At 41.8% G+C, this 14,041-nt stretch overlaps 1 protein-coding gene across 2 annotated transcripts in view; it reads left to right on the forward strand.

Annotated features, from left to right (window-relative positions):
- The window catches only part of HMG20A (high mobility group 20A), a 42,319-nt gene that overhangs the window by 19,525 nt on the left and 8,753 nt on the right, over positions 1 to 14,041 (forward strand). For both annotated transcript variants that reach the window (XM_059857910.1, XM_059857911.1), the window contains exons 2-6: positions 5,149 to 5,241; positions 7,316 to 7,463; positions 8,826 to 9,041; positions 11,169 to 11,301; positions 11,689 to 11,720. In XM_059857910.1, coding sequence (XP_059713893.1) covers positions 5,153 to 5,241; positions 7,316 to 7,463; positions 8,826 to 9,041; positions 11,169 to 11,301; positions 11,689 to 11,720 — 618 coding nt within the window. In that variant the 5' untranslated portion in view covers positions 5,149 to 5,152. The remainder of the gene's footprint in view (positions 1 to 5,148; positions 5,242 to 7,315; positions 7,464 to 8,825; positions 9,042 to 11,168; positions 11,302 to 11,688; positions 11,721 to 14,041) is intronic.

Consider the following 14,041-nt stretch of genomic DNA (forward strand, 5'->3'; position numbering starts at 1 on the left):
GTGGTGACCAGGGCTGTGCAGACCCTGCAGTGCCAGTGACTCAGTGGTGACCAGGGCTGTGCAGACCCTGCAGTGCCAGTGACTCAGTGGTGACCAGGGCTGTGCAGAGACTGCAGTGCCAGTGACTCAGTGGTGACCAGGGCTGTGCAGACCCTGCAGTGCCAGTGACTCAGTGGTGACCAGGGCTGTGCAGAGACTGCAGTGCCAGTGACTCAGTGGTGACCAGGGCTGTGCAGAGACTGCAGTGCCAGTGACTCAGTGGTGACCAGGGCTGTGCAGAGACTGCAGTGCCAGTGACCCAGTGGTGACCAGGGCTGTGCAGACCCTGCAGTGCCAGTGACTTATTGGTGACCAGGGCTGTGCAGAGACTGCAGTGCCAGTGTCTCAGTGGTGACCAGGGCTGTGCAGAGACTGCAGTGCCAGTGACTCAGTGGTGACCAGGGCAGTGCAGACCCTGCAGTGCCAGTGACTCAGTGGTGACCAGGGCTGTGCAGACCCTGCAGTGCCAGTGACTTATTGGTGACCAGGGCTGTGCAGTCCCTGCAGTGCCAGTGACTCAGTGGTGACCAGGGCTGTGCAGACCCTGCAGTGTCTGTGACTCAGTGGTGACCAGGGCTGTGCAGACTTGGCAGAGCTGGGTCTGCAGAGCCTGCCCCTGTCCCTGCTCTTGTGACTGCACAGGTACAGTGGGTGGTGCTGTTTGTGGAATTGGGTCTGCCTGATGAAATTGTTGGCACATTTTAAGTGGCATTTTTGCTGTTCCTGATGCTTTGACTGTGGGTCAATTTTACCCTTCATTTATAGCTTGTGTAAAAGGCCCTTGAACTGAGTTATGTCCTTACATGTGCTGCCCTATAGGAGTGCTGTGAGCAGTGCAGCCACAGTAATGTTCTGGAAAAGTGAGTCATTCTGTCTAGCTCCAGCCATGATTTGTTCTCACCCTGAGTTTAATGCTCCCTGATTCTGAGTTTTCCTCTCTGCTGTACAAATGTGATTAGAAATTTGATCATATGGTAGCTTTCAGTCTATGCAAAATGTAACTTGGCTTCTTTACTACTAGAATAATAATTACGTATCATGGCCTACAAAAGGTAATGTGAGAAGAAATTAAGAAAGGTTATTTAAACCACATTCTGGTTTTGAATGATGTTTAATTACCCACTCTTTGATCCTTGATGTGTGTAGTAGCACTTAGGTCTTTATGCTGTGAAAGTTTTGCTGCCATTTCCTGAGTAATTCTGTCAGACCATGTTGGTACACTCTGTACCATTTTGTATAAGTATTGTGTCATGCAACCAAATTGTCCAGCTGAAGAATTTAAACTGAAAGTTAGAAAATGCTGTTGTCCACTTTCTGTGTCGTGTAGTCATGATTGATCAGGCAAGAGAGGGAAAGGAAAAGCTAAATTAAGCCACTTTTTTGATAATGTAGGATTTTATCTAGGCTCATATAGAGGTTTAACTAATGCCAATGTATGTGTTAGTTGAACCTTTGAAATCCTGTCAAATACTGCTGTAAATAATAAATCAGTCTCTCTATTCCTGTGTAGCTGGTTGCTTTCTTGAGCCAACACAGCCAGTAGTGTAGCAGTACAGTGAACCCAGAGCTGCTCCAGTTTGAATTAGTTTTATTTGCAGGAGATGCTTCCCTGCATTGAACTGTAGGGCTGGTAGGGTTTAGGGTTTGACTGCAGTTTCAGTTTTCTTTTTGCATTTGGGTAGACATAGTTAAAAAATGAAAATAGGGTATATGTGTGAGCCACTAGGAAACTAAATGTACATTGTTTCTGTTGCCTTGAATTTAGTTAAATGTGTTTCAATAAACATGGAGCTCTGCAGTGGGTCTGAAATTAAGTGGATAATGATTTTGGAGCAGAGGTGTGGGAGGTTATCCCTGAGAAATGGGACTGAAAGGCTTCTGTAGGTTCCCACCTGCTCTCAGTGAGTTTTAGGGGAACTGTTTTGTTTTCTTGCTCTCTGGCACTGATTAGAAGCCATTGTAAATTCACTGATGTTACTTTTCTTTAGGATGTCACCAGCATCATCTGAAAGAGTTACTGTCTAAAGCATATGGGTTAAATAAAAAAAGTGTATGTTCTCCTGGCTTCCTGTGTTTGTGTTCTGTTTATATGTTGTTAAGGTTGGTGTCCAGCTGCCTCCCTGCAGTTTGAAAGTGAGCTTGGGCCGGATGTGAGCAGACAGATCAGGACCTGTGAGAAGGTCACAGTGGGCATAATTGCTTAGGCTTCCTTTTTTGAAAATCATAATTTAGGATTTCTGACTGATGAATATTGTGCACTATGAAGCAGAACTTAATTTCCCTCTTAGATGATAACTGCATGAAGCAATTCATGTTGTATGTTTAGAAGCTGTGCTTAAACAGCTTCCTGGGCAGTGAAGAGCATAATTTTCAAATCAGTTGAGTTTTCAGATTTCTTGTGATACATAAAGTCCCAGCCTTTATGTAGTTTCTTTTCTCTGTGTGTAGATTCTTATCCATGTGTGAGGAAGTATTGTTTGCACTGCCTTCTTTAAGGATTTAAATCCTATTTGTTTCACCAGAATATCTCACTACTTTTCCTCACAGCATTATATTATTTGAGTTGTCTTTCTTTTCCTGTCAGAGATGCTGGTGTTTGAAAAAACCCATAATGTGGAGTTGTGATTCATAGAACTGCAGATGTGTCTTGGAAGGGACATCTGGAGGGAGGTCATCTTAGTCCAGCCTCCCACTCAGAGCAAGACTATTGCCAACATTGGTTTAGGTCAGTTACAGCTTTTAGCATTTAAAATCTGCCAGGATAGACTCCACCTCTCTGGGATCACATCCTGGTGTCCAGCCTGAACCTGCCAAGCCAATAGAGCTGGGGAGAATTTGGTTCTGTCCTCTCTGCCACTTCCACCCAGTCCCTTTAGGCTCCATTAGGTTGGCCCTTGGCCCCTGTGCCAGGCTGAGCAAGCCCATTTCCCCATCATCCCTTGGGCCAGCTGCTTCAGATCCCTGAGCATCTTGGGAGCCCCTTGCTGCTCAGTCTCCAGCTGTGCCACTGCTCTAAGGCTGAACCCCAAAACTGTACCAGTCCCTGGTTTGTAGTGGCAGAGCAGGAATTCTGTTTCTTCACTGCTGGATGAACCTTTCCTGTACACCAGTGAAGTGTTCCTCTGCTAGAGATTCAGTGCCTGTACCACCTAGGAGTAGTCTGCTTAGCTTTAATTATTTTCCAGATGAGGAGTCAGGACCTGTCTTGGTTTGGATAAGACAGGTGCCTGCTAAAGAAGGCAGGAGCTTCCCCTGAAATGGAGAATGCAAACCCTCCCCACCCCTCCAAATTGCTATGAATTTTAAATTAAGGGGCTTTCAGGCAAAAGAAATACGGGAGCAGGAAATAACAGTTCTTTAATAGGGAAGGGGGAAAAAACATAAAATGATGAAATAAAAACAATGCAGTACACTAAAATGACAGAGTCAGAACTCAACCTGACACCCTGTTGGTCAGGGTGCTGGCAGCAGTCCAATTGGAAAAGTGGCTGCAGTCCTCCTGAGGTGTCAGGTGTGGTTCTGTTGGAGCAGGGGGTCCTGTAGAAAAAAGGGTGATTCTTCCTCCGCAGATCCGTGGAAGTAGAAGCAGCTGCTGTTCCTCTGGGGAATCCGGTGGAGAAGCTGTGCTGGTGTGTCAGAATCTCCTGATTATATCTGGATAGCAATGCTCGGCTCCTCCCTCTGGGCGGAGCATCTCACAAGGGGATGTTACAGTTCTTATCAGCCATGCAGTGACATTCAATAGCCTCTTATCACAGGATGCCCCCTGCTGAGGGAGGAGTGATTGTGATCTCTCAGGGAGAGAGATAAGGGGAAATTGCCCACTTAACACCTAGACAACTGCCATACAGAGGGTAATAGAATACATCCTGCCTTGCAATCCAGAACAGGACCTTAAGAGGATCCTTAAGAGTGGTCTAAGGATCTCAGCAGCTGCAAAAGCAGAAGAGAAAAGGATGAATGTCATCCATGTTGTACTTGTAGGGATTCTCAAAATCTGTAAGATGCAGTGACTTCTGTCTGTAGAAAACATCTGCCTTTAGAACTGGGGTGGAATGTGGGAAAACACATCAAATATTGAAAACATGGAGCAGGATTTTATTCTCAGATCACTTGGATTTCAGTGCTGGGTGGAAAGCACACCAACCCAGGAGAAAGCAGTACAGGGTGATAGCTCTCCTCAGTCCCTCCAGCCCAAAGCCCAAGTGTTCTGGGTGGAAGGGACAGCAGTAATTGAGTGGAGTATCTGCTCCTCATCAAAGGTGACTCTGAAACTGAAGGAACAGGAATTTAAGTAGTATGGCCCTTCAAAATGGCCTGAACTGGCAACTCATAATTGTAGAGTGAGTGAGTGGCTTTTTGGTTTTGTTTATTTTTTTTTTTCACTAAAATACAACAGCTTTGTATTTTAGTAAGGAAGGGGATGAATTAATTAAGCTTTGGATTTCATCTCTCACATTAAATTTCCATGACAGGCCACAGGGTCACTAATGGAACTACTTCTAATTTGGGGGTAGTTTGTATTCAATGAGAAATACACAGTTCTTAAGCCATTTGGTTCAGCACCAGTTCTATGGGATTGAAGATAAAATACTCTAAATAGCTGTGTTCTCACCTGCACACATAGATTAATTGTGAAAATCTGGACAAGAAATTATTAGTACAATCTTAATTTGAAACTTCAGGGGGGACTTGATTTCAGTTTTCTTCTGGGCTCACCACAAACCTCTGGTGAAGGGTGCACTGTGAAGGAATGATCAGGCAGGTGGACTGGAAGAGCAGGATCTACCTACCTGTGTGCTGAGTATGGTGAATGAGGGTTTGTCTTGAGGGATAAAACAGACCTGCAGGGATTTCCAGCAGCACTGTGGCACTGGCACAGAGCTCAGTTAAAATGGACACTGGAACTGAAGTGTCATTTATGGTCTTTGTTCTCTGTCCCTAAGCACAGGATCTGTCCTGAACCCAATCAGCTGGGACTGGGCAATTGGTTCATGGGGTAAAAAATTCCTGCTGTGTTATGATGTTTAATTTGAAGGACTGCTGAAGGAAACAATGGCATAGTTAAATTAACCTTTTTTATCTTTTTTTTTTTTTTTTTTCCCCCAGAGGTATGGAGAACTTAGTAGCTGGCTCCAATCTTCCTCCACTTTTTACAGATGAGGATGGATCTAAGGAAGGTGCTGAAATTAATGTGACTGGGTAAGTAACTCCTTTTTCACCTTCAGCTGGTAGATACTGTCTCTGCACTTGTCAGGGAAATTGTTTCAGTGGAGGAGGGCATTCTGAGTAATTTGTAAATATAAGAGAAATAAACCTGACAGAATTTCATTTTGCAACGTTCCCTTGGCCTTGAGAGAAGATCACAGGACTCTGTTTAGGAGAAAGCAGAACTCTTCTGAACTGATGCAAGTGCTCACAAACTGTTCTTTAGTTTCTCTTAGCTTTAAAGGGTAAATCCCTAGGATTTCATTCTTAAGAAAAGTGACATTATGTGGACAGAGTGGGAGGAAGAATCTGTTGGTCATAGTGGCTTCTGCTAAGTAAATTATTTCAATTAAAGATATCACCAGTGTTCATCAAAGATCTCTGGAACTGATGTCTGAAACTGATCACTGACACTGATATCTCATTTTTGTCAGTCTGACTCTGCTTTTAGAAACTGCAGCAATGGCCTCTTAAAATCACATTGCCAAGAGAAGTTTTCTTTTAAGAATACATGGAATTTTTGCTGTGTTTTGATAACTGAAGTTTCTTTTCCATTTTGCTAAGCACCAAACAGTAAAATTCAGACTTTGCAGTCAGGTAAAGCCCTGTAAAAATTAATGTGAACACTTTCACTCTAAATGGGTCTGAATTTGGATTTATTTATCTGGGACTTCAAACTTGTTGATGCAAATAGGTCCATGTTGAAATTAGGCTTGTGTTTAAGAGGTATTAATGTTTTGGCTGAGCTTTCATCAGTGTTAGCTGCAAATGGCTGCATCACATGAAGTTTCTCCTGTAGGTGTTGTTTAAAGAGCTTCTCTGCTAAGGGGGAATGGAGAGGAAAACTGAAATACTCTTCAAACCCTAACAGTGAATCCAGAGCTGTGTTCCTGTTCTTTTTGACACATACCAAATATAATTAACTTAGGGGAGGATGTCTGCTCTGTTCCCTTGGTCCCTCTCTAATTGTCAGTAATGTGAGCTCAATCTGCTGTCTCAAAGTCAGCCATGGATCTCTGCAGCCCTTCTGTCTGCACCAGTAATTGCTGATTGTAGTGAGTAGTGAAAATATGCTCTTCTCTCTGAAGACAGGTATTCCCATGGGCATTCAAATAACAATTCTGTTAATATAGATCAAATTTTTATGGCTGTATTCTACATTCATAGGAACAGTTATTTTGAATATTTAAAATTTGCCATAGACATGAGTAGCTTTAGAGTGGAAAAAATGAGCAAAGGAGACTTGAAACATATCCTGCTGTTAAAGGAATTTTCATGAATGTAACTGGGTAAGGCAAAGTATTCTTTAGTCTCAAGAAGGGTTTAGAATCTGAGATGAGTCCAAAATCTTACATTAATTTGCCTACTGAGCACAGGGCTGAGAATGTTCAGGGGGTTGTTGCCCCAAAATGTGTGTTCAGCACTGTCAGTCTACCTTCAGAAGTATTTCTGCATGTTTGCTCTTCTTTTTGCCCTTTTTTGGAGTGAGGTAGATTGATACAGCTCTTGCAGCAAAATTAAATTATGGCCATTCTGGAGCCTGTTGGGACCTAGTCATGATTGTGTTTAAATAGCTGTGTGTATGAGCAGGAGAGTGTGTGGAATGAAGTTCAAGCCAAGATCATACCAAATCACAGATCTCTACATGTATTTGTGGAGAAATATATTAAATACATCCAGAAAGGTGTATCTTGGTTGATGATTAAACTTTGAATTTCAAATTCCTTATGGTACTTTTGAAGAAGGATAGATTCACGCTGACTGGTTTCTGATGCAAACTTTCACTTGCCTGCAAGTTGTTTGTGTGATCAAATGCTTCACTAAAAATGAAACAAAATACCACTTTAAAAATCAAACTGGGTCTGAAAGTCCATGGGAGCTGTGGTGGTTGTAGTGGTTGCTTGGATGGAACAGCCAGTTCTTCAAAAATCACTTCTAAATCTCATTTTTCTTGCTAGTGTGAGAATGAATATATTTGCAAGATTTTTACATGTTTTAGAAGATTAGGGAGGAAGTGATTTAGGAATGATGATTAAATTTTTTGTTCTCCACTTCTGTGCTTTTTCAGATTAGCTAATTCGGAGAGTTCATTCAGTGGTGGAACTTCACAGCCTGTGAATAACCCAGATTTGGTGGAGGACTTGTCACAGGCTCAGCAGCAGCAAAATGAGTCTTCTAATGCTGCTGAAACCACTGAGCAGAAGCCTGAGGAGGAGGTGAGATGAAATAATAGTAACTTTTCAATGAAGCAAAGGCATGGAATTTTGTCATTATATTGTCTTACCTGCTCAGATTTTATTTTTAATAGGATCACAAATTTTCATCTATTTGCCATGTTCATCTTCTGATTCCCTAATTTTCTCCTGTGTTGCACAGCTGCACACAGATAGCTGGCAGCTGGACTGTGCAGAGAGCAGCACGTGGGTCTCAGCTTAGCCAGAGGGGCTCACAAGCTGGTGCTGCATTCAGGACTGAATCTCCAACTGCCACAACTTAACTTCTCTCTTGTGAGCCAGCAAACTGAGACCACTGTAATGTTCTGGTAGTAACTGAGGTCTTTAAAACCGTTGTGCTTTCACTGCTCTAGACTATACCTTGTGTACCATCCAACACTGATTTTTGGGGACTAAATCATGAAGGACCTGAAGTTGCACTAGGAAGTGGTTTTGGGGTTTTCTGGTTTGGGTTTTGTTTTTGGGGTTTTTTTTTGATAGATGGATTTGATATTCTTCCTTGAAGTTTGTTTTCAGCCGTGAGGTCCTTTTTTAATTGAGTAATAAAATTCCAGGAGGAAAACAAAAAAATAACATGATGGCAGAAGCATGTTGATCTGGGGAAAGATTAGAAGTACTGAAAATAGTTGTATGTACATAGCATTAGAAAATAGTGTTGTCCAGAGCTTGCTGTAGAAATAATTTGAAGCCAAGAGGATGAGTGATAATGTTGTTATTCCTGTGAACTCACAAGTGTGCCCCAGACACATCTTACAATATTCCCTCCTTTGGAGTTTGTTTGTTGCTCCATTGGAGGTGGTTACTGGGAAAGACAATCTACTTGGCAGATGAGAGTAGAAAAGCCTGTGTGCTGTCTTTACAGCCACATTTTGGGCACGTTGTGCATGAAGGACAAAGATCTGGAAAGTGCAAAATGACTACTTATCTATTACTAACTAGTACACAAAATCTCTCCAAAAAACCTATTGAAGTAAATGACTTGCAGGGGAGGGTATGTGAGGGTGAGAATAACTGAAACCAAGTAAACAGGTAATAAAAGAATATTTGCAGTTGCATTAGTTGAGGTGATCATGTTGTGGATTATCAGTCCCTGTGATTTTACAATCAGAAGTTGATGCCAATGTTATTTTGTTGTCTCTGTGGACTAGGAGAAACTGTAAGCTACTTTTCACAGTGAGACTTGTTTGGCTTTGTTTAGACAAAAGTCAGGAGAGCTCTAAAGTAGGGATTGAAACCCGCATCCAGGGAGAGAATTGTAGCCATGTACTCCTGATGGAGTTGTTTATTCCTTCCAGAGGTGGTTATTTTCACTCAGCCTGAATTACCTTCATTCTCAATTTGCAGCAGCAAAGAACCAAACGAGGAGGCTGGGCCAAAGGGAGGAAGAGGAAGAAACCCCTCCGGGACAGCAATGCCCCCAAGTCGCCCCTCACCGGGTACGTGCGGTTCATGAACGAGCGCAGGGAGCAGCTGCGGGCGAAGCGGCCGGAGGTGCCTTTCCCTGAGATCACCAGGATGCTGGGCAATGAGTGGAGCAAGCTGCCCCCTGAGGAGAAGCGGGTACCACTGCACTTCCTTGTCCTTGCTGCTACGTGGGAATGGTGTTTAGTGAGGAGGGTGACACAGGCTGTTGGTTGAAATTGTGTTTTGGAGGATATTTCCAAATGAGGGCCGCAGGTTCACATGATGGGCCCTGGCAGGGCCGTGGTGTTTCCTCCAGGGGTGACTTGAGGGGAGCTGTATCCTCTAGGTAAGACAGGAATACATTCAGAATGGGGGCATTGCTCTAATGAGACATCCCACATTTCGTGTGGTCCATCTGGGTGTGACTCTGCTGTACCAACTCAGATACATCTGAGCCTTGTAAGGCCAAAGTCTTGGCATGTGATGTCTCCTCACTGGGAGTCCTGTGGCCTTCTGCACTATCTGACAAGTGAATGAAGCTCAAGGCCATGTTTGGGCTGGTTTTTAGGGCCTTCTGGAGTGAACCTTGTTAATGGGTGAATTGCTAATGGATGTCTGACTGTCCACTCCTGATTGCCAGTTGGAGATGACTGCAAAGCAGTTTGCAAACCACAGTGCTACTGAATGCTCTCATATGAATTTGATCTTCATATTTGAACTTTGAAAAATACTTTAATGGTGTAATGAAAAATGAAATGACACACAAACCCAAGATTTCCTTTTGTTGCTTTTTGCTAAACTTACAGAATACCACTTACAGAGATGGTATAAAATGGTGCATAGGCACTGTGATTGAACCATAATGGAAAATATGTGGCAAGGCAAAGCAGTTGATTTGGTAGCAGGGATAGTGAGAATGATGTTGCTTAGAGGAAAGTCAGGATTGCTCCTGTGTAAGTTTGGAAATTTACATCCATTTCTTAGAGTGATGAAAATGTCTGCTGGGAGAGAAGGGTAAAAGACATCTGCCCCTCTGTCCCCTGCCCTTTAACATATTCCTATCATGTCTCAGGCAGATTTTTAACCTGAAAAAGGAAATTGAGTTCAAATCTCTTTTCTAAATGCTGCTTTTTAAATCCCCAGGGAATCTGTCCTTGAGTAAAGCTGTAAGTTTCTGACTCTCAGAGCAGGTCAAGGGAAGACTGCTGAGCCCTTTCAGCAACACATTGCTGGAGGTGGAAAGAAAGAAAGAATTAATATCTTACAGACAAATAACATGTCCAAAAGCAATGCCAACCCAAAAGCATCACCAAATTTGTGCCTCAATCCAGAATGTTACTACTGTCACCAGCCAGGTCAAAACTGTGTTGCAAATGTATGGAAATCAGAACTTACGTGTATTGTCATGATGACTTAAAGAGAGTATCGGGTGACTAAGGTCCACTGATTTAATTCTTACATTCATTGAATTTTAAACTCATTTGGAGAAAAAATTGGGAAGGTAACTTTTTTCTTGAAGTAAGCCTTGTGACCATTCATTAAATGTTTTTCAGTTCATCAGTTCCCTTAAAGAATTTTCTAGCTAAGCTCATTTTGTCATGCAGATATGTGAAATACCTTCAGGCTGATAAAAAAAGGTTTCTGTTAACCAAAATGCCGATGGATTATATCAACTAAAAAAGTTTTCTATTACCAAAAATGCAGATAAATGATATCAATCAAAACCAGGCTCTTTTATCTTTATGCTGCTCTTTGCAATAGCCATGATGCTTTGTTCACCTCTCAGATGTGCCAACTTTTTGGTGGTGCTTTTTGTCTGTGGGACCTGAAAACAAGTGTATATTTGGAACTCCACTGTTCTGGGTCTGAACCATAAAAGCATCATCTGATAAGATATTATTGTTTGGCAGCACTTCCTCCTGGCCACAGAACAGGAATTCTGAAGTGTCTGGTCTGTGACGTGCTGGTAATGTTCACTTGAGTAGAGTAGCTTAGTAGCAAGTTACTCCTAGGCCTAGCAAAAAAAAAAAAAAAAAAAAAAAAAAAAAAAAAAAAAAGAGAGAGAGAGAGAGAATAGTTATTATGAAAAAGAGAGAGAAAATGGGATACCAGAGCACAGTAATTTTATCCAGAGATCTTATGTCTTTGCACCTCATTGTTTCTTCACTCCTCTCCTGTTTGTGTAGGTGAAATGGATCAGCACTTCATTTGACAAGTTGTTTTTCTTCCCTTCCTCCTGAAGGGGAGGGAACTCCCTGAAACCCTGGGACCTTTTTCTTTCAGCGCTACCTGGATGAAGCAGACAGAGACAAGGAGCGCTACATGCGGGAGCTGGAGCAGTATCAGAAGACTGAAGCCTACAAAGTCTTCAGCAGAAAAGCACAGGACAGACAAAAAGGCAAATCACACAGACAAGGTATTGAATGGAACAAAAGGATGTGCCTAGCTAGAACAGTAGAAGATTCCCTGCCAGCCATGCAGCCTGACACTCCTTGAAAGCCTTGGATTTAAAGGCTGGTTAAAAAGTGAAAGTGTTCTTTCTATGCTTTCTATGGTATTTACCTCAGCTGTGTGTAAAGGGAATTAGACTTACCTGAATTTAACTGTGTCTAGATTGTGTTGGAGGATATGCTTTAAGAGCATCAAAGTTAGACACAGCTTCTCTGTGGCTTTGTGGGAGAGCTGCACAAGTCTGTCTAGAATTGTTGTGTAATTAGGGTTGTGTAACTGCCTTAATTCTTTGCTTCTTGTTTCCTTAAATTTTGTTTATTTTGAGAGAGTTCTTGCTTGTTTTCTTTTTCAGATGGAGCAAGACAGCCAGCTCATGATCATGAGGTAAACCTCTTAATTCTACATTTACATCACTTTCAGGAGAAAAAAAACTTTTAGGGAAGTCAAAACCCAGTTTATCAGAACTTGAGTGTGAATTCTTCCTCTTACTAATGCAGGTTTTGAAAAGTTAGATATGACTGAGTATTCTTACACTCATTGGTATAACAAAACTAAATTTGATGAGTCTTGAGCAGGTATTAATGATGGAATGGAGCATAGTATACACTTAAAACATTGGTGTGTTTTGTAATGCAGTGTTAAGAACTTAAAAATAGTGTGAGACCTCCATAAGCCAGCCAAGTCAGCACCTTTAGGTGGCTGTTTTCAGGTGTTAATTTTTTGCAGTAACACAAATGCTTGTGGCTTCCTTGAGAAGAAAATGGGTAAAGCAACCAAATAATTGGAAAATCTCTGGCTTAACTCCCCTCCTGCACTCCCTTGCCCTCTGCATATAATGTCAGAGTGATAATATCTGGAGCTCATCAACTACAGCACAGGCATCTTACCACAAATCTTGTGTGTCCTGGCTGACTGTGGTTTCTCTCTCCTTGAAACCCTGCAGCTTTCTCCAGTTGTATTACCTAGGGCCACAATGCTTCTGTAATGGTTACCAATAAATTGCAAACAAAGAGCAATGAAAAAAGTCTTGATTATACACAGCCTCTTCACTTGTAAGCAATAGGGCTTTCTGAAAGATCTGTTTTTCTTTGTGAGGCTTTTTGCCTTGGGAAAGCAATCCAGTTTGCTTCTAATGTGTTCATTACAATAGTGACAGGGCTGAGCACTGCTGAGAGGCAGCTACTGGTCTTGAAGGAAAGGACGTTTCACTTTCAGGAAAATGCTTTGGTAGCATGGTTTTTATCTGCCTTTTATTAACTCCTAAAGGAAGTGCTTGCAGTGAGATTATCCTTTAGAAGTAGGTGGTCCCCAGGTTTTCTGATTCTACAGTCACTGAACCCAAGTTTGTCTCTAATTGTACAAAAACTGAAGGCTTTGAGTTCTAGGTTGGCTGTGACTGTTACTTAACGTTTAAGTTATACAGGTGGCAAACTACAAATTTGGAGTCTTCCCTCTTACCCTTCTGATTCAAGCTATCATTGCTGATCTTTCACATCATAAATGCAGTAAAAAATGAGTTCTCCTCACCCTCTTGGACGTTTAAGCTTCATCAGATACAGCTGAACATCAGCCTGTCAGTCAGACATCCTACTCTGAACTGTGCCTTTGACTACTTGGTGTTTTTCACCTTTATATTTATAAAATCCCACATGCTTATCACCTGATGTGCTTTTGCATCTTTTGTGCAGTCAAGTATTATAATCCTGTGTAGGTGGGCAATAAGCAGAAAAACTTAGATTGCTTTTAGTAGTGTCTGCTTCAGTTGTTACTGAAAGTGAGGCTAAAGCTCTTTGTCATCTTGCTGCTTTCTCCTGTCTGAGAAACTGTCACACTGACTTCTGTTGCTGTGTTTGTGATTAGCAGGTACAAGCTGATGAAATTATTTCTTGAGAGAATAAAAGAAAATAAGGTCAAAGAAAGCTTTTTTTCTTTCCCTTCTTCCTCTTTAGTGTTTATTGATGTACTTTCTGTGAGTTGGTGTTGAAGGTACTTTCAACATTGTACATAGAGTTGACCTCTAAAGAGTTTCATGATGGGCAATTCAAATGTTGATTATAATAAAATATAACTAAAGGATGAGAGAGAACTTATAATAGATATTGCCTTGAAAAACATGCACACACTGTCCCCTGAGCTCATCTTTATGCATGAAATAGAACATTTTTCTTCCTTCAAATTCTAGTTTCATAAATATCACATATAGCAATATACACTGGAACTATTGTCATCAGCAGTGACTAAACCCCTGGATAGTTGTTCTCCATTGTTCTCTTATTGTTTATTTCCTCAAGCTGCTTGATTCCAAGTGGGTCTGGCATCATGCACTCAGTTACACTTGTTACTGGAAAGCTTTCAAAGGTTTGTGCACACAGGTGGAGGAGAGCAGGGGTTGCCTCGTGGTGCCTACTCTGAAAACACTTAATGGAGTAGTACATTTATTATATCTGTTCCTTGCACTGTCTGCAGCCTGACCATGGCAGCAAAGGTGAGCTTAAACCCCCCAAAAGCTCAGCTGTCTCATTAGCATACTTCACCAAGTTTCTAAGAACTTCAAGCCTGATCCATTGCAGAATCTTCAGAGTTCAACCTCAGTTTTAATAACCAGATGAGATTGTTGACTCTTGAAGCATCTCAGTCTTATTTAAGGTAAATGATAGAATTTTGATTCTCTTTTGGTTTGAGGGATGACTTAATGATACGTGAAC

Source organism: Haemorhous mexicanus, chromosome 13, assembly GCF_027477595.1.
Source record: "Haemorhous mexicanus isolate bHaeMex1 chromosome 13, bHaeMex1.pri, whole genome shotgun sequence".
Taxonomy (NCBI): domain Eukaryota; kingdom Metazoa; phylum Chordata; class Aves; order Passeriformes; family Fringillidae; genus Haemorhous; species Haemorhous mexicanus.